This window comes from Danaus plexippus, chromosome 24 (genome assembly GCF_018135715.1).
Source record: "Danaus plexippus chromosome 24, MEX_DaPlex, whole genome shotgun sequence".
Classification (NCBI taxonomy): domain Eukaryota; kingdom Metazoa; phylum Arthropoda; class Insecta; order Lepidoptera; family Nymphalidae; genus Danaus; species Danaus plexippus.
The window spans coordinates 585028-612892 of record NC_083552.1 but is presented as its reverse complement, the minus strand read 5'-3'; the positions used below and the strand labels follow the sequence as shown (position 1 = coordinate 612892).

The 27865-nt window shown below is 35.8% G+C and overlaps 1 protein-coding gene across 1 annotated transcript; it reads left to right on the top strand.

Moving 5' to 3' along the window:
* Positions 1-110: 110 nt before the first annotated feature.
* LOC116775884 (vinculin) lies at positions 111-27436 on the top strand. Its single transcript, XM_032668905.2, has 25 exons — positions 111-302; positions 13565-13672; positions 14731-14876; positions 15132-15237; positions 15342-15443; positions 15891-16023; positions 16935-17016; positions 17417-17534; positions 17885-18006; positions 18280-18346; positions 18413-18525; positions 18652-18754; positions 18988-19124; positions 19195-19325; positions 20047-20195; positions 20425-20490; positions 20604-20715; positions 21068-21161; positions 21380-21569; positions 21938-22177; positions 22510-22639; positions 24127-24239; positions 24577-24667; positions 25890-25954; positions 26494-27436. Exons 1-25 carry the CDS (start codon positions 246-248, stop codon positions 26599-26601), a joined length of 2883 nt encoding a protein of 960 aa, XP_032524796.2. The 5' UTR covers positions 111-245; the 3' UTR covers positions 26602-27436.
* The last annotated feature ends 429 nt before the right edge of the window (positions 27437-27865 follow it).

Below are 27865 nucleotides of genomic sequence, written 5' to 3'. Positions count from 1 at the left end.
TGTTATGGCAACCCAACTTGTTACTGTCGACGTGACGTTATTTCAGACATATGTCAGAACAAGTCATCTGGCAATTGAATAGGTATAGGTAATAGTTTTTAAAGTTGACATTTGAATTTTGACACAGTATTTTTCTGTACTCCATACGGTTTGGTTGTGTTTCATTTATTTTTATTTAGTAATTAATTACGTGCGACGTGTTGTGTATAATTTCTAATGTTATTCGATAACTAAGCCCGTTTAAAATGCCTGTTTTCCATACAAAGATCATAGAGAGCATCCTTGAGCCGGTGGCTCAACAGGTGAGTAATGCCTTAACTATTTTTAGAAGTTCCAACTGTCGATCTCGTTCCAATTTACCCTTTAAACCAATATTTCGTACTTTCTAACATGAATTCACTCTTAATTTCACTTAATATACGTGTAAGAAAAATAAAAACAATCAAAAAGTCAATCTTAATTCCAATCAGAACGCGTCGACATAATTTTGTTTCGGACTGAGTATGAATTTAACACTTTTTTTTTTTGTCTTACTTTTGTTGTTATCCTTATTAATATATCAGAAGATCAAGATATTTAGTTCAGTGTCAAAACTCAAGTGGTAGGTGTAGAATGTTGTTTACATTACTTTACATTACAACAAAGATTATGTCATCGCATTAATTATCTCGAGGCAGGCGCCAAAATACCTATATTTGAAGTTTACCTCATTGTCACATTTTTAAATTGTTCGAAGTTTTAAATTAAGAATTTTGTTGAATCTTATCAACTTCTCATATGGTGTAAGTTCGAAAATTACGAAAATTACTGGCATTCATAACAGCAAGAATTAAACTTCAATAACAAAATTTATATAGACATATATTATTTTCAAGATTTAGATATAGACATAAATTACCTTCAATTAATCTTAAATAAGAAAATTATTAAATTATATTTTAAAATGATAATATGAATACAAAACAATGTTTTATATGAGATAGTCTCAGTGCAATATTAAATATTCACAAGTTCCGATATCTATTTAAAGATGTCAGTTCAATGACATTGGTACTTCGTTACAGTATTAAGTGTAAATCAGATTCTCTTCACAGCTCAATGTTTTATTGAAGACCATGAAGGTTTATACATATTTCCTAAACGACTTTTTTATATAAAAAAAAATTACAATTTTTTTTCGTGTTTTTAGTTACATTTTAAAAGAATGTGCAACCGAGTTTGCGCATATATTTTTATTTTTGAGAAATCTATAACATGTCTCTCATAGTCATTGCACTGAACCAAATTTAGTGAATATTTTTATGAAAATAGATAGGAGCTTAGAGAAGAATATAGACTTATAGGCTTAATCCACATCAATGCTGAAGAAGACGAATGAAAATGCTAGACAAAAAAAAAATTTAGATAAAAATTTGTATATCGTAACAATATTTTAAAATATATTCAAAGTGTAACATACACTATCACTTTTGCTTAAAACAGATGGCCGATTGTTTGATGTACCAACACCAGTAGTCTGTGTGAAAAATGTCATTGTGTTGTAATAATGGAGCTTAAAGTTCGGTAGGTAATACAAGACAATCACAGTAAAAGCTTTTCATAACTGCAACAATATTAACTCAATTCTAAAAATTCTACTAATATTGTAAGAACTTAGTACCAACAAATCCCGATGCATTTATTTCAAGTACCCTAACCACGTTTGTATCTTTAACTAAGTACAGACTGTATGTAGTTTTTTCACATACTTGCGTATTTGCTTTGACACTATCATGTGATGATTTTTGAACGTAAAACTGAAATGTCCTTGTTTAGTTCAATGAGTTGTATGAACAAAAATAATTAATTTAAGAATTCACTAATAAAGTTAGAGAAAGTATATTGCGTGTAATGTTATTAAAAGAGACGGCTTGATGTCTGCGCCGGAAATTATAACAGATGTACGCCAGTGAAGACTTACAACGAACAATCGTTTGTACTTGAATGTATGTTACAAGAGGCGCCATGCGTGCTCAACGAATTACTATATACTATTATACTTAGAATTATTTTTATGATTGACTATAATTAATTATTATACTGAAGTATTGTAATTTTTTAATGTTTTAAGTATCAACGTTTAAGTGTCAACCCGTATTTGAAAACTATAAATACTGGCTTCAGCTATTTCGTAGGACATTACTGAAAGTAACGCTGGACATTGAAGAACAAATCTGAAACTGTACCTCGAACGTGTATGCTTTGTGCAACTTCGCATTACTATAAATATAATATATAAACACACAAAATACCACCGTAAGATCAATACAAGATTGTAATTAATTGATTTTTTGAAGTCTTTATTACAATGGAAACGTCATTGTGCTTGACGTTTGATGACAATTCAACATTGAAAAATCTTGACGAATGACGTATTATACGTGTGATGTTTATTTTAAATAATTTAACGTTGAATAATAATAATAATTATTATTATTAAAACGCCTTTATTCGACAAATTCCTTCGTGTTTCCTCCGCACAGTACTCAAGATTTTACATTCAACAAATGAAAAAGTTACAATGGCAAGTTCCAGTGCGTATTGAGCGTAGCATAGTATTAAAAAAACAAATAATAATTTAACGTATTTTTGTTCATTTTTTTTTATTCCTGTATTTCTATTCTATAAACTTTGATTGTGATAAATTCTGTGTTCGTACCTCACTCGATTCGAAAAAGCGATACAATATTTTCTTTTCACAGATTCATATTATCATAATACATATTCTTAGTCAAATACACGAATAAAAACAGAATTCAACATATTTATGTTTGGAGTTTTTTTTTATATTCATTATTGTTTTCAGTATCGTAAGTAGGAATTTCTCAAGTAGACCCCACAACCGATGGTTGTTATTAATTATTATATAGGGTTAGTTTATTATTTTTAAACGTTATTACAATTTTTTAATCTATCGTGATCAACCTGGAAAGTAAAAAAAAATTGAAATATATATTTTTTCGTTTTCTTTTCCGGCAATTAGATGAATACAGTATACACAAATTGGTCAAGCTAGTTCAGAGGTGTAGATTTTGTACTTAAGCTTTTGAACTTTTGTCTTCAGTGTTACCATATTTAACTGAATAGTGACAACGGAAATCAAGAAAAATTTAATTATACATATATTCATAATTTATATTCGCTTTGTGTAGAAATTCCCCTTACATGAACTTAAATCAGATGTTATTATTACTTCAATATCCATATACCCCTAGTATGATTTTTGATCTACTTAAATACCAACAGTGGATGTTACTCATTCATAAATATATTCTTTTTTTTAATAAGATACGATGAAACTATACGTGTTGGGTTAAACATTAAAACTCGTCGTAAGATATATGTTATATATAACGTTAGTATATTATTACGTAATGAACTCAGTTTCCAAGTCGCGGTAATTATGACAAAAACAAAAGCCAACATCCGCTTATGCAACGCTATCTATTATTAAAGTTAGTTAAACTCAAAGAAAATTGTGGGATAAAAGATGATATGAAAATATTGTACCTATTGTTTATAGGAAACAAAATATATGGCGCAAACACGCTAATTCCTACAATAAGAAACATAGTAATATGTAAGTAAACATAACGAAACTTTTTTGGCGTCACTGTCATGCGTATTAAGATATTGACTTCATTGTATTAAGAAAAAAAAAAGAAAATTCGTTCCAATTATAAATTGGTATGGCAATTACATCATTGTGCTTATAAATCTGGCATAAATTTTATCTAACACATTTCATATAAAACAATTAAATGTGAAATCAATTTACATATTTGGATTTGTAAACAAACAAGTGTGTGTTATTTGTGATGAATTAAACAAATACCATAGTAACAAATTGTTGAAACAATAACAACATGTTCATAATCAAACGTTATATTTAAGACGTGAGTCACAACGCTCACCCGCCATTTTGCGAGCGTCCAGTGGAGCCCGAATTTAAAAATGGAATCGTAAACTTTCGTAACCTCTTTCGATGATTTTTTCCCACGTTGCTTGAGGCTAAAATAATACTGCTTGTATCTATAGGTAATATAACAATAATTATATTAGTAAAAAATAATAATTTTGATAATGAGTAACATTTTTTTACTTTTTATATTAAATTGAAGTAGTATAGAATATATTATAATAATAGTTTATTGTTTCAATATCATTTTGTTTACAATGTGAGTGACCAAAACTTCATTTTAAGCAGAAAGTGCTTGTGTTAGGACACCAATTTCTTCCATTATATTTAACTATACTTTTGAAACACTTTATGAGCTGCTGATACATATATGTACATTCTTAAATATTTCTAAAATGCACATTTAATATCAACACTACGAAGGAGGTAGGTAATTTTTTTTTAATCAAAGTTTTAATCAAAATGTACATGACCTAAAAGCGGACGTCACAGGTTTAAAACCAGTTAAGATTCCAGCTGTAAACCTAGTTATCTAGACTGGTCATCAGCTCCAGATACAATTATGCTGATTGCCGCCAACCGGTTCACTCCAACGGGATAGAGATAAGAATAGAAATGCCTCAGTTACGTGTATGCGACAGATTAAATGAATTAAAGGTACTTGGTATGTAAAGCTATTACAGAAGTATTTCACAGTACTAGATAAGGTTAAAAATCATATTATTTTAAATAAAATATATGGTATTTGAATTAATAGTTTATAAAAAGTATTTTTATTTTTAATTTTTGAATGCAACCTCTTTTGTAATAATTTATATTTGAAATTTTATTATATTGCAACACAGTATTTTTTATATCCCTCGCACCATATGGTGGTCTTATCCCACGCTTTCGCCATAAGCTTGTAAAACCTTCATCGATTTTGTAATAATCAATATATATTCTCATATAATCCAAGATATCAAATCGACCGCCGATAATAGAATAAAATATTATAATAAATATAGTATTTAAAAAAAATATTAAGATAGGGTTGTCAAAAAACATACTGGACGAAATATTTTTTATATTTTTTTTTTCGAAAGAGCAAAAAAGTTTTACGTTAGTAAATAATATTTTCATTAATTACATGACGTTCTTATACGTTGAGTTACAATACTTTACTATACAGACATGGAATGAGATCAAATGTATGGGTTTTGAGACCAAATATGAAAGGTCGAAAATATTTTTATTCTTATACCTAATGATTATATGGCCTCGGATGGATTTTGAGGCTTTTATTTATGTATTGTTGCAAACAATAATTTAAGTACATAATAGTGTTCTTAATTTTTATAATGACAAACAAATTAGCTGATATATCATACCTAACATATGTATGGATGGGAATTTTTTGCGTTTATTTTAGAAACAACTAAGAATTATAGAATTTAATATCACAAGAAGTAATTAAATACTAATTAAGCATAATGTTTTGGCAAAGAACGAAAGAAATTTCGGTAAACCTTTGCATTCGTCGACCTTGATGTTTTAAATTTGACCTTGGCCTAAAAAAATAATGTTTTAAAGAAATTTTAAATAAGTATAATGTAGCTTTAGATAATTTTTCTGCAATTATAGTTTAGAAGCAAATAACATTCACCCCAAATACTCGCCGTTGAATTAAAGAAATAGTTTCTATAATAAATGTAAATAATAAAATTACTTTATCAATACGAGTTTCATACATTAATCGGAAATATATATCAATATATATATATATATATATATATATATATATATATATAAATGTTTACTTGGTTTGTTTATGCTTCAAAAACTCAATATGTTCTGCACCGGCTCAGCTGAAATTTTGACATGATATGCATCACGCTTCATCTATTTTTCACGATAATAACATACCCCTAAGTGAGGGGTTCACCAGCCAAAACTCTGCAACGGCACACGACTCGCAGTTAAAAAAATTCGTGAACAAAATAGTGAAAGCAACGATTTTAATGGAGACTTTCAAAGGTGAAGATGTCCTCATTCTTCGAATTCCCATGATCCCGACTGATGCACCATTTCAATTTCAAAGATTGCAATTTCCAATTCTTTTATCGTTCGCAGTCACAATTAACAAAGGTCAAGGTCAACCTTTAGAACCGTGTGGTCTGATTTGGATGTGGATTGCTTTTCACATGGACAAGCTTATGTTGCGTGTTCCCGTGTTGGAAAACCACATAGCCCCTGAAGCTACACAAACAATGAGAAAACAAAAAATATTGTATACCCACAATTATTAAAAATTTAATTTCATTAAAACATATACTGTCTTTTGTTGTTCACAGCGAAGAGTTCCAGGGCACAGCTAGTATATATATATATATGCATAATTAACGCCTGCTCTCGATTTCGTCCGCATGCATTTTAGAAGAAACAGAAAAAGAGTAACAAAGTACAGAAACTAATAAAAAAATAAGTACTTAAAAAACCGTTATGCTATTAATTTGCATTAACATTTGGGTTATATAAAATACAGCTCGGAGTCGTTTTCCCTCGGGAAGTACTTTACTTTAGGGATTATTTACACATTACATAGTTATATATTATTTTTATATTTTAATCATATTACTAGTAAATGTGTTTTAGATTTTTCTTTTCGTTTGATTCCTGCTTAGTACAATAATCTATCACAGACATTTAGCTGTTTCGTTATTTGAGCTCTTCTGGGAATTTATTTCCTGGACCACGAGTCGTCCATTGACCACTCTATCTTTTCTTTTGGGAAACGCTTTATTAGATTTGGAACACTGTTCCTTCTCAGTCTTGTGTAAATAATACTTCCAGATACAGTTAGCCTAGCAGCTAGATCATTATCATGACTTGTTTATTTTTGTTGGTATTCTAGGCTACGTGCAATCTCTTGCTTCACTGTATCAACACCCAGATCCTGCAGGATTTATTTGTTATGGATGCATTTAGGAATGTTGAACATGAATTTCATAGCTTTAAGTAATTTACACTCTCGAGCGAATATATATACCGTCACCTCGTGCATCGGCTCGCGACTCGTACGCGAGTGTAAATCCCGGGTAACAATTTCGCTCTCGTTTCATTTCGTATGTATTTGAAATTAAAATCATTTGTACCGTACGTTTCAATCTAATACAACTAAGTCTTTATGTCAGACATCGGAAATGTTAATGTCTGGACCATTAGGGGAAATGCCGCGCCCTTTGGACCCACCTTCGCCAGGTTTGAAGGGCAGATATGGGGTATTAGATCCTTACTGAGGGCAGGTCAAGGGTGCTCACTCTCATATATTTTGGTCGTTTAAGTATTGTTTACTCTACTATTTAGTCAAAGTCATTGATTAAATTTATTTTTCTTAGTTAAATTTACTTATTTTTTTATTAATACTATAAAACTGAGGCATGTTTGTTTGCATGCACTGAATTTGAAATATATAGTCGGATATGAAAAAATATATTAGTGATGGTAAATTAATTAAAAACTGCTATCAGCGTTTCATATTATGTTACTAAGAAAACTCGGTTCCTTTAGGATTTACTTTAACCAGTTAATATGAAAATTTCTTATATAGAGATTACAATTTTTTTCTAACGATCTGTTCGTTTAAACGTAAGTATATTTGTTAATTGTATTTTTCGTCCGTAAATCTTTACACGTGATAATATATAATCTATATTGTGTTTGAAACACGGGTACCTGCCCGTGTCAAGTTTGACGTAGTTAACTATAGCCTAGGTATGAGTATGCCTAGTACGAGTAATGATGATGCATCGTAACACTTAATATATTCGCGATTAACCAATACACATATATGTGGGAAGAGGGTTTGAGTTTTGAAGTTTTTTTTAAATTATTTTCTACCACTTAGAATTTTCATAAGTTAACCACAAGTTTACTGTGGCAACACTGATGAAATGTCAATACATAAAAAAAGACAATGTGAAGACAATTTTTGTTTTTGACAAATAAAACTTATTGTAAGATTTTGTATTTTCAACCATTCTTTGTTATCTGTACCTCCCACGCCTATATAATAAGTAGAAATAATATTTAAATTAATGGATATTTTGCAAGTTATTGACTTTAAACATTCCCACTTGAGATTAATGAGAACTCGTCGTCATTGTATATTTATCGCACGAATATTGCTTCAAAATATTGTTGAATGTCACACAAATAATACAACAATGAAGCCTTAATATTCAGATCAAAAACTAACGACGTCTAGGTTCTACTTACAGAAAATCCTATATCCTATACACATCTATTAAAAGATTCTTCGGTTATACAAAGTTTCATCAAGATCGATGCAGGACAAAATATTAAGACACACACGTGACATCACTCACACTAACTAAAATGCAGCTTTACAATCACAAACAGACAATACGATCATTATATATATTCGGAAACGGTTCAGTAAAATATATTTTTTAATATTGGTTTTAAAATATAATCCTTAGTAGACTTATAACCTTGTAAGCTCTGGCGGGATTCCTTTCGTTACTCCCTCTTCTTATCAGTTAAATGCCATCCACATAACAAGGTGTCCAACCGAGCACGGCTTGCTGGGATCCAAGCTAAGGATATATATATATCGAGAAGAATTCAAACTTGGGGTAGTAATATAAATTCTATTGGAATATAAATAAAGATTAATTTCCTATGTATGTATTAAGAGTTGGAATTCACTTAGCAATTATATATAATAAAATAAATAAATATGTATGTCCATAAAATCATATATAAATATCATGAGATACCTTCTCAATTTAAGTCAAAGTCCACTCTATAGAGTATACATAATAATAATAAATAAATACTGCAAAGAGATTTTAGGCTCCACATAAACTATTTAGAGGCCACATTTTCAATTCTATGTTTAAAATTTAAAAATAATTTACGATTAACAAAGAATTGTATTATTACCATGAGTCTGCATAATCGTAGTTAATACAGAGCATAGTAATCGTGTCACATGAATATAAAACTCGAAACAGTTCGTAATGAGCTCGATGCGGGCATGGTAAGGTCAACACAACTTAATGAGCCATTGAGACTACCAACAATGCACGTTTATCTTTTACTACATCTTGAACACGCGCTGAGATGAGAAGCTGAGAGGAAATTTGCAGCTTGGATGGCAGCTATAGACAGGGTTTGGACGATATATGTAAACTAAATACTATCAAAACAAATGAAGTGATGTATGTCGCGAGTATTCGTTTAAATAAAAGTAATATTTTTGGATTTATTACGAGGATTTTATTATTTTAAGTACATACTCCCGACGTTACGGTTACTTTGCAGCAACCGTGATCACGGACAGACGAGATGAAAATGACTTTTATTAGATTATGTAGCTTAAAATGAAAAAAAAGCATAGTAAATCCGAAAATATTGGTTTTATTTAAAATGAAAATAATGTATTGCAAATAGAGGCACTGGAACGAACATAGTCGCAGGTAATATATATAGGGTTTTCCATTAAGGGCGCTTGATCTTTGAAATGCAAAAAAAAATACATGTAGGAAAGATATTTGCGAATTTTTTTTTTATTTGGAAGGTCTATCGACCCCATTATGTATGGAATATGACATCATTCAAATGACCGCCACGGCTTCGGTTGGTGGCGCGCACACGAAAGGTCCAATTTTCGATGACTCTGGCGCACAAATCGGGCTGTATTTGATCGATGGCGTGGCGTATGTTGACTTTGAGGGCATCGGTGGTTTGCGGCTTGTTGGCATAGACCTGCGACTTAAGAAAACCCCACAAGAAAAAGTCCAGCGGGGTCAAATCGCACGATCTCGGTGGCCAGTTCACGTCGCCTCCGCGCGAGATGACCATGTCCAGAAATTGCTCGTGCAGAACTTCCATCGTAGCGTGTGCTGTGTGGCACGTAGCGCCGTCCTGTTGAAACCACATGTTGTCCAGATCCATATCCTCGATTTCAGGCCAAAAGAAGTTGGTTATCATCGACCGGTATCGCTCACCATTGACGGTGACGGCCACACCATTATCGTTTTCGAAAAAATACGGACCAATCACGCCTCCGGCCCAAAATCCGCACCAAACAGTCACTTTCTGCGGGTGCATTGCCACTTGGTGAACCTCGTGTGGATTGGTCTCGTCCCAAATACGGCAATTTTGCTTGTTGACATAGCCATTCATCCAAAAATGCGCCTCGTCGCTGAAGATGATTTTTTTGCCAAAATCGGCGTCAACTTCCAACTGCTCTAATGCCCAGTCAGCGAACACACGGCGCTGTCTATGGTCATTAACCTTGAGCTCTTGGGTCAGCTGGATCTTGTACGGGTGCAGGCTCAAGTCACAACGCAAAATTCGCCAAGTTGTCGTCTGCGAAAGGCCGAGTTCCTGTGCGCGACGCGGAATTGACTGCCGCGGGTTTTCGAGGACACTGTCGCGCACAGCGGCGATATTCTCGGCAGATCTCGCGTTACGTTGACGCACGGGAACCGGCTGATTGTTAACTGACCCGGTTGACTCGAATTTGTCCACCAATCGACGGATAGTCGACTCGGCAGGACGATCATCGCGACCGTAAAACGGGCGAAGTGCGCGGAACGTTGCTCGAACTGAAGACCCATTTTCATAAAACAATTTTATGATTTGCACGTGCTGCTCGACACTGTAACCTGCCATGGTGATTTGGGAGGACGGAATGAATATAACACACTGCATTTGACAGCTGTCACTCAAACAACATGGCCGCAATCAGCTGTCAAAGTTCAAGCGTCCCTATTGGAAAACCCCATAGTTGCTCTATTTTTATAATATTTCTCATGACATAAAAATATACTATAAAATACAAAAGAAACAACACTTATCAATATAAACGTAAAAGGCGACGTAATTCTTACGTTATCTGTACGGGAAGGCGTAATGCGAACGTGTCGCTATGAGAGGCGACACAAAAAACTATGAATGAATAAAGGTTGCGTGGTCGACCCTTATACGGTGCGGACACGACACTCCTTGTACAAGACACGTGGGCTGGCTATATGAATATGTAGAGCATATTATTGACACTAGTTATACTGAGACTGGCTTTGGACCGCGGCTTCTTTCGCTATTTGATAAGAATCTTTTAGTAAGAAATGGACTTTCGAACTTCAGGTTGAGATAGTGGTTTATTCAGTTTTGGTAACTGTTTTGTTGACGCTACGCTTCTAAGTCGTGGTATGATTGACTATGGACATTGTAAGAATTTTTATTGATATAGTTCGTGGGATTAGTTCAAACAAACATACACTCTTCAGGTTTATATGAACTTTATTATATAGATGTTAAGCAATCTTCCGATCCCAATCCAATGTTGCAATCCCTCATTAAAAGGATTCCTCATCAAATCTGATGGAGAGATAAATAACAGGCCCTAAGGAAAAAATTATATGACCCTATTAAATATATATATGTCTCGTAATGTGAATGACACAATCAATTAAAAGGTTACTAAACTTCTCTGTAATAAATATTTTATTGTTAGTTTTGCAAAGGTTAAAATCTATTCAATTTATATTAATGATACCAATATCAGAATTTAAATAAATATGGCTTATTTGACAAATTCTCTTCTTGCCAATAGTTTCTTTATACGTTATAAATATTAAAATAAACCACAGATAATACACAACATTGGGTGTTTGTTTATGACACGGGAATAAAACTATATTTCTCTACACATATATATTTTCTTGGGCGCTATGAAGTCCAAAAAAGGGTTCTCCTTTTGTATATTATTGACGTAGTTTAATGACTCAATACCTATCAATACATGGCGCCATGACGTCACTTCCCAACCTGTCTGTCTGTGTGCACCATATATCTCGAGAACCTTAATTAGTATTCACGATATCCGCATAAAATGTAGATTAGCCTTTGCCATACATAAATATTATCATTTAATTACATAAATTAATATATTATTTTTATTTATTTATTACATTAATCGATTTTATTTAAAGGAAAGTTTCTTGAAATTATTTTGCGCGTATATTTCTTTCTAACATCGAAAAATCATCAGCAAATAAACTTATATTAACTCGGTTCGGAAAAAAATTTACACGGATACATTTACCACGTGTTTATACCAACAAACTGAACGTATACCGTATGCAGGGTATTATTAATAAATCTTCGCTCGTCATAATTTGTAGGCGTGTGTATAAGAAACTTGAAACTGTAGTTAAGTCGTGCAAACAAGTATTAAGGATACGTAATCAATCATATTTCGTATGTCATTTTTAAATTTAAATAAAACTTCGTACGTATTTTTTTAAATATCCTATAATTTTAATGACACATACATTAACAAAGATAAGATAAAATAAAGATATCTTTTCTTAGTTTATCTGAATATTTATTATATTTTTTTACAAATCGCTTATAGTATAATAAAATTGTTAAACCAGTAAGACGCTTAACGTACGCTACCGTCGCATTGCAGTTAGATGCCTATGAAACGCTCGCTTACCATAAGTTAGTCTGTCAAACTATATACTAAACGTCTCTCGTATCGTATTAAGTATAACATAAATGATTCGTAAATAAAATACGTTAAACTTATCTTTGTAATTTGTAATTAAAACTTATATAATTTAACTAAAGAAAAATTAAAATTAGATACTGCAAACGTTTATATTGTGTCATAATACAAATGATAAACATACTTTTTATAGTGTACTAGATATAGTCAATTGAATAAAGTTTTAAACATGGGAAATGATTTTGAAAATACAATCGGCTTCATGTTTCAGATCAAACACACGTCATAATATATATATATATATATATATATATATATATATATATATATATATATATATATATATATTTTAAATAATAGATATATTTTCATAATTTATTGAGCATATATATGTATGAGACAAGTAAATCCGCGGGTAAATGTCTAGTCTAATTAAATCCTTTTCCCGTTACAATCTATCACTATATATATTAGAATTGTTTATTCGTTTTCCTAGAACAAACGATAAAAGGTTCATCTAGAAATGACTCAGACGGCAGAGAAATATGACGTCACAGATCTTAATGAAGTCTGAGTTAATGAGTGTGTTTATATACATAAATAATGATAAATATTATAAATCAAATGAGGCGTGTTATGTATAACAATTCAGATATGTACCAGCTATTTATTAAATACAAATGTAGAAATATAATGAAAAATTCATAAGCACGATCAGGATTCGAACTTGCGACCTCTCGAGGACCGTGGTCCGATTGCTTTTCCATTTAAGGTAGCACTAACTCATCCACTGATGTTATATTCGATGTACGAATTCTAATTTAAACATTTTGTCAATGTTATAATGTTAGTAACAATTTTATAGGACATCAGAATATTATAAAAAAGTTGCTTGTAAAACCGAATCAAAAATATTATATATTACTAATTACTTTTTTTTATTACAAGACAATTATGTTTGTTTTGGTTAGCTGGCATCAAATCGTTGAAAACAAGTTCGTATAATAATTGGTGAGATTTATTTGTAATGAAAGTGTTTGTCGCTATGTACAGTATGTAATGTCTGTTTAATGTTGAAGGTATCTCGTCTCGTCATACTCCATGAGGAAGCTGAGGATGGGAACGCCATGCCGGACCTGGCCAGGCCGGTACAGGCCGTCTCACTGGCCGTCAACAACCTCGTTAAGGTGAATTAAATATATAATTAACTTGCGAAATGCATCTCTGGATTTCGTTTTAATAGCAATTTTAGATAAAACTCTTCATATTTGAAAATGACACACCAGACAACAGACAAAACACGAGTAAACTTATAGAATTCGTGTCGTAACGGAAACTATTGTTCATAGATTTAGTTTCTTCCTAGTGATAATAGATGGCGCTACGTGTTCTAAGCAAAAAACATTCAACGCTTGTCAATATCGGATCATGTGTTTACCCGCAATTATTAATTTTAAGTCTTACTCCGATACATTGTGTGCATTTTATTATTTCTAGTATAAAAAGTGAAGTACAAAACCCTTCCTGCAATGTATTTAATATATTATATATGGTCTATTAATTATGGAAGGGTAATATCGTCCTTAACCTGCATTAGGTCGTCATATTTTTAAAGCACTTTACGACTCTTGGGATTACACTTGTGTCATTTGTATTTCCATTTATGTTTATTAAGTCTAATAGAGCTCCAGCGGATTAGTTTTCTTTCTGTGTTCTGTAATATTTCTCCCGATCAGGACAATGAAGACAATTTGCGTGTTCGTTCAATATGATATTCAAGACTTACTAAGTTTTTATATTATAATCGCACGGGTGTGAGCTGATCGTTACAAAGATGAGGAATATCGATGAGGGTCTCAGATTATTCAGATTATGACGGTTTCCACAAAGTGAACTTAAAGACTTATTATCAATGCATTTAAAACACAGAAAATAATGAGCTCTATTATGTTTATTTTAAAACTATAACGACACCTGTTTTTAGCCCAGGTTTGACAAATTTTTCGGCATGTGCCACATTATTTTATGTGCCACATCGGACTTATGTCTTCATACACTTAGAGTTCCAATGGAATTTACATTAACATACAAAAGAAACAAAATGCATCCAGTGCAATTGCTATAATTATTCATTGTACTTAAATTGGTTCTAGAATTAAAATCAATACATCGAAAACCGGACTCTATTAAACCAATGTATGATCATTTTACGATAATGCGAACTAAATAATACATGAACACTCAGGTGGGTCACGAGACCATAGAGTCAGCTGATGACAATTTACTCCGGGCCGACATGCCGGGGGCTCTGCACAGGGTCGAGGGGGCGGCCACGCTACTGCAACAGGCCTCTGACATGCTCAGAGGAGACCCTTACTCAGGACCCGCCAGGTGAGGACCACTGGACGAAAAAGACGAACACGTGGATATTGTACCTGTCGTTAAAGTTTATAATCTTGTCATAGTTAAATGGTTCTTGCAGTATGATTATAAAATTTGTCATAATAAACGCTAGTTTGTACCCAATATTCGTCTATGGCATAGACTGTATGAGATACAGCCCCTGCAACCTTTTGCTTTGTGATTAATGTTAGTGAATCATAGGAATTTGTATGAAAAATGTTTGGTAAAATTTGTCCTTTATAGGAAAAAGCTCATCGAAGGCTCACGGGGTATCCTCCAAGGCACTTCAGCTTTGCTTCTTTGCTTCGACGAGTCCGAAGTTAGGAAAATTGTCAAGGAGTGTAAAAAGGTAGGCGACTGATGGACTTGAATACCAACAGGTTTATATCTGTAGTCCTCTTTTATTTAGCAGCGGATTGTATACGCCTGATGATGATGAACTTTACTTTCCAGGTGTTAGACTATCTAGGTGTTGCAGAAGTGATCGATACCATGGAGGACCTCGCCCAGTTCCTGCGAGATATCTCACCAGCTCTATCCAAAGCAGCGAGGGAGGTATGTAGATTAACAATTACTGTTTTTATATTATGTTAGCGATAAGATGAAGTGTATAGAAATGTGTTGGCCTTGTTTTAATTCTATGTCAGTCTTAAATACATAGTTTGCTTAACGTGTAAGCAAAAAACAACTATATAATTTGCCCTATTATCTTCATTAGGGAAAAAAATTTGGGGATATGACTTTACTAATAGGACTTATAAATATATGAAAATAATCTCATGATATTTGGTTTTGTATAGAGGTTTTCTTACAAAACTGAGAATATATTTCCTAGCCTTCGAGGACTAAAACTGCGGAAAATCTGTTTTACGAGTTAAAATTGATTTGTTCTTTATCATTCATCGTTTAACAGGTTAATCTTTGCTGAAAGTGATACATTTACTAAAATGTTGTATCAAATATACAAGAGTATATAAATTATTGCATCACCCACCACACCAGGTGGCGGCGCGTGCAGCTGAACTGACCCACCCTCCGCACGCGGAGACCCTCGCCCGTTGTCTGGAGAGCGTCAAGCGACTGGCCCCAGTACTCATCTGCGCCATGAAGACATACATACACATACTGTCAGAAGGTAACAAGGAAAGTGATTTAGATAGGGTCGCAATAGTTTCCGTTTAATAAGACTGTTAATGTGAATAATTATATGAAAAGAAAATGCCCGTCCTCCACAATCACGGTCGGCAAGGCATCTACAACATCCCTTGCGTTGCAGATGCGTTGCCGACCTTGATTTGTGAGCTTGATCGTGGTCTTGTTTGCCGCCCTTGGATCATATAAAAAAAAGTTTATTTTAATGGCACAGAATCTCATTGATGATGATACAATTTAAGCCCACGTACCTGATCTCTAGAGTCAGGCTTGAAACGGCGGGCTGGCTATACAAGTCCTAATAAATCCAGTAAATCAAAGCCATATCACACAATAGTGTCTCCTGTCGACTCACTTGATTACAAAGTTGGTGGATTAAAAAAAATATAGTGCAGCAGTTCAGTCACATCCATCGATAATAATTGACGACGCGACTTAGATGACAATAGCGCCATCTGCATATCCGGGGGCGAATTACGTCAGGCCAGCACGAGGCGGGCGCTGCTCGTTAAAAATCTGTAAATCGGCGACGGAAAACATTAGACTTGACATTGATCAGTAACTTTATAAAAATTCTAAATTATTTTACGCGGGAAAATCTTATTAGAATTTTAAGTAATATATATAATATCAATTAAAAAGGCGTCGACGCTTCGCCAGCCTAAATAAAAACATTGCTTTTGTCTGTTTGAAAATCAAATGATTGGACAATTAATATATATATCACTACATGTGTTTTATAAGACAAAGTACACAAGCCACAAGGGATACTATTGTTTTTCAGTTACCTTGACGCGTCCGTTGGTCAGTTTCAATCAGTATCTGATCCCCGCCTCGTCGCTGTATGTTTATTTCGCTAATCATTAAACGCGCATCGCTTACTCTGATTCTCAGGAGGCAAAGGCATTGAAGATGCGGCGGAGAACAGGAACTACCTGGCCCAGAGGATGGCGGACGAGATACATGAAATCATCAGGTACCTTCACTTTTAATATAGGATTCAGAGACACTCATATTGTATGGAAATAACATGTATGGTACAAACCGACAGCGCCATCTATCGCCAGTGCCGCGGGACCACGTGTTGTTCTCTCGCGAATTATTCGTAGTTCAGTACCAGAAAAATGCCGCGGGGTCTCGATGGATACGTCACACTCCATATGTTATTCCAATGAACGATCTATATTGTTGTAGAGTTTTATTAAAATCCGCTCCGCAGTTTCTGCTGCACGCGGTAACAGGCGCTCGTCCCTGCATGCACATACACGTCGGGTGCTTATAATATTATTAATACTTTCACGGCTTCGACTGAGTTCATTAAGGTAGCTGTGGCCGGTGCTGATGTCATGTGAGTGTACTTCATGTCGTGTGTACAGGGTGTTACAATTGACGTCGTACGTGGAGGACGGCGGCGAGAAAGACAACATCGCCGTGTTGAAGGCCTTACAGAGTCTGGTGCATAGTAAAGTGCTCGCCGCTAATGAGTTTCTTGATGTAAGTTCACTTCAATTGATATTTCGATTTATATCCAAGCCTTATACGGCCTTTTTAGGTTTGAATTTCTTTACAACTTTTAGAATTAAATATCTTAGCTCGCTTTCTTGGAAGATAATCAAGTTCTTAAATCAGAAATATAATAATATCGTGTTTCGTGGTCGCCGTCCCGTTCCTCGTCATCTTAAATGTATTTGGAACTCAAAATTATGTTCTGCGACTCAGAATTATGTCTTATGACCAAAATTGTGTATATACACTACGTTCTCGTACTCTCTCTCTCTCTCTCTCTCTCAATACCAATGATAGTAATCTTTCTTCATATTATATTTGTTATATTTTCCATATAGGACCCTGAGGCTCAGCGGACCAGCGCCGGCGAGAGAGCTCTACGAGCAGCGCTCACGGCCGCTGCGCGAGCCGCCGAACACACTGACACACACCTCGCTGATAGACTGCGACGAGCTGCCAGGTACACACACACACGCACACACACATACACACACACACACACACACACACACACTGGGAGAGATACACCTACACGTACAGGTAATATGGTACAACCCACTCATAAACACACGCTATAGGAACTCACACGCACTCAATCGCCCGGACACACACGAGCGGACACGCACACGCAACACTGTACATGAACGTAGCCAAAAACAAAAAAATATGCTTTTATCATCATACCGTGTAATTATTTAATATAAACCCAATTAGTTATTTGGATTATTTTTAGGAACGGCGGCATCAACGCGGACCTGCTGTGCGATGAGCGGCAGTACGGACGAGGGAGGGAGCAGAAGGTAGGACAGTGCTAGCGAAATATACGATTATACGAGAGGCACGTACTGACCCCGACCTCCTCACAGGCGCTGACCCTGGCCGCGGAGCTGAAGGCGCAGCTGAGGGACATACAAGGAACCGTGAACGAGGGAGTGCGAGCCGCGGAGAAGATACAAGGAGGGAAGACCATAGCCGCCAGGTACGTGCACCTTACTATATACAAAATTGCAATGATATATAATATTGAGGTGTTCCCAAAGGAGACAATCAGGATCCAGTTTATTCCTTATTGACATTGTTGGTGATCTAATGTTGATGTTTCCAGATTGGAAACCGCCCACAAGTGGCTGGTGCACCCCGCGTGTGATCCCACCACCAGGGTCGAGGGACAGAAGGCTATCAACAGTATCGTGTCGCAGGGACAGAGGGTGAGCTCATAGTATATACAAGAGTGGCCGTACCGCTAGAGATGAACTCAGAAAATGAGTTCGCGCCCGGGGAGGGTGGATTAGGAGGGGGTAGAGGACGGGGGAGGGGGGAAAAATGTCTAAAGATAAAAGATAAAGGTCAAAATACAATAGTGCCTTTGTAAAGATATATTTTAAATATATGAAATGTATATAACGATAATTAAAACCATATCATCTTCACACATTCACAGATAGCTGACAACCTCCATGGGCGGGAGAAAGCCGAGGTGATGCAGCTGTGCTCCGAGGTACAAAGGCTGGCCGACCAGCTCGCTGACCTCTGTATGACTGGAGACGGCGACCAGGAGGAGGCCAGGACGCTCACACGGTTGGTCACGGAAACTGGTGACTTTGTGATGATGATCATGATCATGATGATAGGGTGTCATATCCCGCAGCCAGCTGACCGGCAAGCTGCACGAGTTGAAGCGCGCCATGGAGCGAGCGGTGGTCAACAGAGTGGTGGAGGACTTCATAGATGTGGCCGCTCCTCTCAGACACTTCACTGACGCTGTGAACGCGCCTGAAGGTTACACGATGTTTCAATATAAAGTTAAATCTGGCTAAAGAACTCTTAAAAATCTACAAAATTACACAAAACCTAGCTGCGCTTAGGCGAGTACAGCTCGAACACGGGCTGGCTCACCGGGGAAGTACCGCCCTATCACAGAAGGTCGGCGTGAAGTAATCTTAAATGGCTGCGTTTCATCCAATGAGTGAGAGAAACGGTTGGCCTCGTCCTTTCCCCAACCTTTTCCTCTCCCGAGGACTTGACCTTCGGTTCTGCATGAACCTAAGTTTTTTTTGAGGTGTTGTGCGTGATTCATGGGCAGGAGATTCAGAGAGACCCTGCAATTGCGGGCCGGATTGGGGGCCCTTCCATACTCTGTACCAGCAACACAAAAAACTCAACTCTCAGTTCAGACAAAAGGCAATGCTCTTTGTCAGGATGGTTAATGGACATTCCGTCATTCCCTTCACCTTAAGGTCGGCACCGCGTCCGCTCCACCACGTTGTAGACGTGACGGTGATTACCTCCCGCCAGGCAGCCCGTGCGCTTGTTTAACCACTTTACCATTATATAAGTTCTGTTAAGTTGACAAAACCTCGGCTCAGCGCAAAATATCAAAGTGTTCTGTTCGGAATCACATAGTTTATTCAAATGTGTACCCTCGAGATGATGAAAGACATGCGGTGTTCAAGGATTTTGGTGGATGGACTAAATATATATATGTATCCTACGTGGCCAGGTACACCGAACCGCGAGGGTAACTTCCACGACAAGGCCTCGTCCCTGGCCAGCTTCAGCTCCCGGGCCGCGGCCGCCGCCGCCATGGTCGCCGCAGACATCACACACGACAAGAGACTCGTCGACCAGCTGCTGCAACACGCGCAGGAGGTCAGACGACACACACGCACACACACGACACACACACACACACACACACACGACCCACAAACACACACTTGACACGACAGATTAATACACTGTGTATAGAGAAAAGCAACATTGTGACAACAACTCTTTGATATATTTTTTTGACATAATTTTTCACGAGTCATGCCACGACGCGCCCGGTGGGTGTTGTGTTAAGGGCGGTTGCGTTACGTTGAAATGACTGTTGCAGGTGGAGAAGTTATCGCCTCAGCTGATCTGCGCCGGCAAGATCCGTCTGCACTACCCAGAAAGCAAAGTAAGTGAAACACATGAAGGGGAAATGAAATATGTTTGCTTAGAACAAACGCCGTTTGTATGAGATAGACGATCGTTTATTTAACCGCTCGTGTCAACCGTCTCTATGTCCAGGTGGCCGAGGAACACTTCAACAACCTGAAGTCTCAATACTCCGACGCCGTTCTTCGCTGTCGCGACCTCTGCGACCAGGCGGTCGACCCGCTGGAGTTCGTCCGCACCGCTGGTAATATATAATAATAAGTACTTAACGTTGTCCGCGACTTCACTCGCGACAACTTCCGGCTCGGAGTCAGAGCAACGAAGAATGCGTTTAAAATAATGTATGATGCAACGATCAGCGACATCTGTGTGTTGTTTTAGGAACTGTCACACTATGATCCCTTGGCCGTTAACTAATTAGGAAATCATTCATAGTCCAAACGGCTTTCCGATCTCTAGACTACATAGTGTCGGAAAGTAGCATCAGATTCAAATGACATTCTCGCAAGAATAGAAAAGCTATGCAAACAAGCCACTTCCATGTTAACAGAAGCGTCGTTGGGAGCTCCCGTATGTGAATATTAATTACGTTGCAGGTGAACTCATTCAGAAGCACACGTATCTGTGCGAGGACGCCATAAGGAACAACGACTCGCAGAAGATGGTGGACAACACATCGGCCATCGCCAGGTGAACTATTATTAGTCACATGATCCGCAGTCAACACCGGAGGCTGTGGTGGGGGTGGGGGGGGAGTGTTCTCAAAAACTTAACGGCACTTTATTCAAGTCGTCGCGTGTTTAGAGTGGAGATCAATAGTTCAATAGTTTTTCATGTCATGATATACTGCTCACCCCGGCTAATGATGGAGACTAGATAGATATTATAAACATGTTCGCGCGGATCAGGTTGGCGAACCGCGTGTTGCTGGTGGCTGGTCGCGAGCGGGATAACACAGAAGACGGAGCCTTCAGCGCCGCCCTGGGGACAGCCCAGAGCAGGCTGCAGGCGGCGCTAGCGCCCGCCGTCCGAGCCGCCAAGAGTGTCGCCCTCGGGCAACCCGGCGCCCCCCCACACTGGAGAACCGCTAACGGAGAGGTAGGCACTGTGTAGGTTAGGGCTCGAGAGTTAAGATGTAGAGTAAACCTTTTAAAGTACATCTTATGATATAGTTTTGGGGCCTTGAGGGCCTGAAAGAAGGTTGGAATAAAACAGACGTTGCTGGGAACATTAGTTATGATTACACTTAATCTTTTATGTCTGTATCTGAACACCCGACCTCGGAGAGGAAATCTGGTGGAAAAATCCTGTTTATGCATCCATAGAGTGTAAATAAATCTACTGGACAGTTTCACAACGATACTCGTAGATATAATCCGCTGTTGACAGTTGTTGGATGATTCAAGGTTCAGTTTGAGCTGATGTCTACCATCACAATACACATATGCACTCCATATCACCCACAGATCATCCAAGCCATCAGCGGTGTGGAGGAGGCCCTCTCCCGTCACTACGCCCCTCCCCCTCCGTCCCCCCCTCCGCCGCCGTCGCTCCCCCCTCTCTCCTCCCTCCACTTGTCGTCGCCGGCCCCGCCCCGCCCCCCGCCCCCGTCCATGTCGGCGCCCCCTCGCCCGCCGCCGCCGGACACAGACGACGAGGGTGAAGACATCTTCAGAAGACAGCCTCACCCGAGCCAGCCTATCTTGGTGAGTTCCCTTCTGTCTCGCCGTTCGTTTTGTTTGTAACGCGTGATTATTCACAAAGGTACATCACTAGTTTTTCTTCGGAATTGAGCTCAGAGCGAAATGTGTAAAACGTGGTCAAACTATATACAGCGACACCTACAGCACGTGTCGCATGACTTTCCAACCGATCATCCGGATGTAAGGTGTAGCTCACATATTATTCCGCTCAGCTTCAGTTCAGCTCAATTCTGTTCACTATATTCGAGTGCGTGAGCAGCGAAACTTCCTTTCGCCGTCACAAAGTTCTCCGTATATAATATCGCTGGCGTCCTAACGCGCTGTGGCGACGGCAGGTGGCGGCCCACAACCTGCACAAGGCGGTCCGCGAGTGGTCCTCCAAGGACAACGAGATCATCGCGGCCGCCAAGCGGATGGCCATACTCATGGCGCGCCTGTCCGACCTCGTGCGCTCCGACTCCAAGGGTAGGTACACACGACGCCCCCATGATAACTACATATAAATGTATATACATATATATATTGGCTTTATCATTGAAACATTTTATTCGAATATATCATTATCGTCGGAGTAAAGAGCTTCTATACTCTGTATAACTCGCTCCGATCACGCCTTAACATTAGACGCAAGTTATCCCATACTACAAGTTCCTGTTTGTGGTAACAATAATCATAACCTTCGCCAAGCTCTCACAATACATTCCACGGGATACAGTAAATACATAGATATATATTCAAACATCTAAACTGATAAGTAGAAGATGATGGGAGGGGGGGAGGGGGGTATATAAGGCTGCATCTGCAGCTTCCTAGATCATTGTTTAGTCACATCAGCTGACTGATAGTGATAGTCTTCACTAATAAATTAATTGAGATCGTCTAAACTTGTCTTGTACTTCGGTGTAATTGTTTTTTTATTTTTCTAATACACAATATAAAGCTGTAAACACACTTGTATATACTAGCACTAGTATCACGGTTACATCAATTTAAATTTTTAATATATCAGCATTTCCTTAAATAGGCAGTTTATTTCATTACTATCTAATGTTACCATTATAAAAAATGTACGAACGTTGGCAACACTACAGTAATGCATCATTCAGTAATGAATCCTCCATTATTGTTTGATAATAAAATAATTTAGACAACAGTTGATATATAGTGAGCTATTTAACTATACAATCAGTTAGAACATGAATTTGTTTAGTATATTTTATCCTAGAACTATACCCAGTTATTTCTTATTACATCAGCTATCTGTCAGTGAATGTTCCATCAATTTCGGTCCAGAAATTTCATTGAAATCTCTGACCGACGGACATACATACAGAAAATAGTAGTATCGTATAAAGAAACATCAATAATAAGCTAAGAAAGTGGCCGCTTGTGTTTGTATATATCTAATGCTTCATGTATAACATACCACGCTTGTTTGTTGTCGCTTCACGGATAGAGGTGGCTTTGAACCTTAACGGTAAGTGGCTGTGTATAATTATATTCCTTTATTTCGGACGTCGTCGGATAAATTTTTTTTTGGTAGATATTTTTAATTAAACGTTATGAAAACGCTTATATTTATTTTTTATTACATATAAAAAATATATTCCTGATTTATGTTATAAAATTTTAAATTGAGTGTATTATTTAATTTGAATTAATATTTTTTTTTATACTTAATCTGTCTGGCGATGACGGTTATGACAGAAAAATCACTATTTTTTCTATGGCAACCTTATACATATTAAAAAAGTTGATTTCCAAATAAGGCAAAGTAAGCATGTAGTTACTGATATAGAAGACATCACTGCACCTAATATTGTTGTTAATTTTAAAACTCTCGCATCTAATGTTATTATTATGCTTTAATATAAAAAAGCCGAATTAAAATAGTCATAGGTTTATGTCAATAATTTAATAAATTTTCATGTATATCCATTAATAATTCACAGGAAGTAAGCGTGAGTTGATAGCTACTGCGAAGGCTATAGCTGAGGCTTCAGAGGAAGTGACTCGCCTCGCTAAGAAACTGGCTCTGGAGTGTACTGATAAGAGAATCAGAACTGTGAGTAAAAATCAATATATAGGCTTTTATAGAATAAATTTAATTGCTCTATTTCTCCATCTCCTTACAAAAAAATATAGCAATGTTACTTTTATACAATTTTGCTCTGTCAACTAGAAAAACTTTATTTTAATTACGATAATTTCATAGCCTCATTATCAAACATGGCAAGCTGAATTAGTCGAAATTAAGTATTCTGTTCCATGCAAAAAAAATTCTTAACTCGATATACTAGTTGTTCTTTGATACTATACATATATAATTATTTATTTTCCTTAAATGTCTGTTATATTTATTAATCTATAATAATAACCCTTTAATCGTCCTCTCTCGACAGAACCTTCTCCAGGTGTGTGAACGTATCCCCACCATCGGCACTCAACTCAAGATACTGTCAACTGTCAAGGCCACTATGCTCGGAGCCCAGGGTAAGCAGTTACTATGTACTTAGAAACTTAAATACATTCTTTTACTGATATATATTTATTATCTAAAAGTTTTTAACATTACATATGTCCTTAATTGCTTTATAGTCTACACCATGCTTAATATTTAAAACATAAGCCACTAGTGTCCCTTAGAATTAGTTAACAGTTTTATATTAAAATTGAAATTTGAATATAATCTAGAATGAAAAATTCATTTAAACGATCAGGGATGAACCGGATAGAGAAACGCTCTGCAAAACATATAGACGGCGTCTCAGTCCTCATATGACGACTACCTAGTGCCTTAATATATATATACTTAGACACTAGATCAGAATCGAGTTTTTTTAAAATAATATTCGATACAATTTCACTATTAATTTATTAAATTACACAAAACTAAAAAACAATTTTCAATTAATAACTTTCAACCGTCTCGATTTAAACTTATCGTGAGATGAAATCTGAATAACACAAACGAAAGATTTAAACACTCCGAAAATCTACGATCGATTAATCTGTCACACCAACGCGCGTTATGACAGTCCTGATCTCCTCTGACAACTGCGTGTATACCGTCCGCCCCTCCCCTACCCTCTCCTATATTTACCACCAACGCGAGACAGAACACAGCTTAGTTGGTGGACCACGTTCCTCTATGTTCCGGAGGACACAGGTTCAATACCAGCTCGTGCCAGTGAATTTTTCATTTTATATTTATGCTAATTTATATATATCATCAAAAATCGCTTAAACGCTTTAAGAATATTTACACGACTGATATTTTTAATAACAAAATATTTCAGTACTCCTGAAATAACAAAAGTAACAATAATTTAATTATTTTATATGTGTCTCATATGAGCTATATATATTTATGTCTGTGCTTGTTCTCCGCTAACGCCACCTATCTTTGTATATCGCAGTCGGGATGCCAGATTATAAAGGTACTGCTTTCGCTTATTTATTAAAATCAGAAGCTTAACGATTACATTTGTATGTAATTTTATAATTTTAACTTCATCCAATTAAATACTAAAATGGCTGAAACGATTTCGGTGTAATTTTACATGGAGATTGATCATAGATTAAAAATAATATATATATTGTACATTTAATTTATAAGCACACAATTTGGTTAATGTCTCTTTGGACACTGAAACTGTGCTGTAATGTTTTACCTTTATTTGTTCAGCAATTGATTGTATTATATGTTTAACAGGTAGCGAAGAAGATCAAGAGGCAACCGAGATGTTGGTCGGCAACGCTCAAAACTTGATGCAGAGTGTAAGTATATTGATATAGCAGCTGTGGCCGCTGATTTTTCCGCGGGGAATACAGACCCCGATCATTATTTGTCCTCATAAATAACATGTCAATAACAAAAGTAGCCCAAGTGAGTCATTCAACCAGCTATCTGCTAATGAGAGCGCATCAAAATTCGGGCAGAGGTTTCAGAGGTTACCAGAAACAAACGGACAGGCAGATTAAATTTGCAAACAAAAAAATTTAGTTTATGAACTGTGTGCTAAAAATTTATATATATATATATATATATATATATATATAAACGCATCAAAATCTCTTGCGTAGTTTTAAAGATTTAAGCATACATAGGGACATACGGACAGAGAAAGCGACTTTTTAGATACTTTGTACTGATATATATAAATATTCAGATACACTGTATCCATTAAATCCTGTAAAGTGATTTTTATATATATATATATATATATATACATATATAGATATATACTCTAAATAATGTTATTTTATTACATAAATGTTATTCCACAGTTTTATAATAACTAATGTATTAAATTCAGGTTAAGGAAACTGTGAAGGCCGCGGAGGGAGCCTCCATCAAGATACGGACGGAGCAAGGAGCTTATAGACTGCGTTGGGTGCGACGCTCGCCCTGGTACCAGATATAGAGGGACAGACAAACGTACACACAACTAGACAACCAGTCAATAGAGCGTATAACCTTATATAGAGAATGTGTCTCTGACTTACAAATAGTTGTGCCCATAAAACTTCAACAGATTTGAAAACAACCATTTTGGAGACCCCTAGATATAATATATCATTATATATACCTTAACTAGCGTCATATAACAAATACATTAGATTATACCACGGTGCCTAATTAGTTATATATATAACCTCTTTGCACTAATTTACACTTAAAACTATTTGGTCGGAATTAAAAACTAAATCACAAATCATCTAACACCCATATTATGGTATATATTTAATAATTTTTCAAAATTTTTGTGAATTAATATAATTTAGCAACGAAATTATCTATAATTTTAACAGTTATGTGCCATCAAGGAACCATTTATGACACTATAGTTAATAGTTTAAAGTATTGTTGTGACGATACTGTGTGTTGATGATATGTGAACCCCGATAAGATATGGTAGCTATGTTTAGATGAAAAATGTATTTAATATGAGAAAATAACGAAAACCAATAATTTAAAAGCAATACATCATGTATAGTTAGTGTGTGAAGATAGGAATGGTTAGAGATTTTTGTTTGAAATGAGAAATATCTATAGAAATTGTATTGGAATGATATTAAATTACTAAATATGATTTTTATATTAGAATATTAAAGAAATTGTATTTTTCAATATACATATATATATTTTTATATTAATAACTAGTTAGTAATTCTCATGCTATCAGTAACTTGCCTTTTCGTTTTTTATTTTGCATATATTATAATTCTTTAATTGTATTAATAAAGCTTTTATTTAAATCCTGTTTTTTTTTTTCTTAAAGATTCTTTTCGATATTAATTTTTGGATTGATTCGTTTTTGTTTTAATTTATAAAATTTTTGTATATATATTATCCTACAGCACATAAACCCGTCGAATATAGCTTTACAGTTGGTATAAATAATAAAAATACAGTGACTATACACTAATGTTGATATTTCCAACTTTCTAACCTGGTATGAGCTTGTAGCAACAGGTGTCGCCTAAAACATTATAAAATAAATATATATTTTTCAAAAGTACTTTCATTTCACTCGCTTCTGATTAAAGTTCTTTCAACAATACTATCATACTAAATATAGTATAGAATACTATAAAAGACATAAAATCACAACAAAAACCATTTATCGTAAAACATATTTAAAAAATCAACGAACGTCAAACGTGTAAACGTCAGTGTGAACGTCA

What these genes read in the sequence shown, in the direction of transcription:
- LOC116775884 (XM_032668905.2), top strand. Translation starts at nt 246, where the DNA reads ATGCCTGTTTTCCATACAAAGATCATAGAGAGCATCCTTGAGCCGGTG. An exon ending in CCTTACTCAGGACCCGCCAG is followed by an intron (nt 14,877 to 15,131) that starts GTGAGGACCACT and finishes TGTCCTTTATAG; the next exon opens with GAAAAAGCTCATCGAAGGCT. An exon ending in TTGTCAAGGAGTGTAAAAAG is followed by an intron (nt 15,238 to 15,341) that starts GTAGGCGACTGA and finishes TTTACTTTCCAG; the next exon opens with GTGTTAGACTATCTAGGTGT.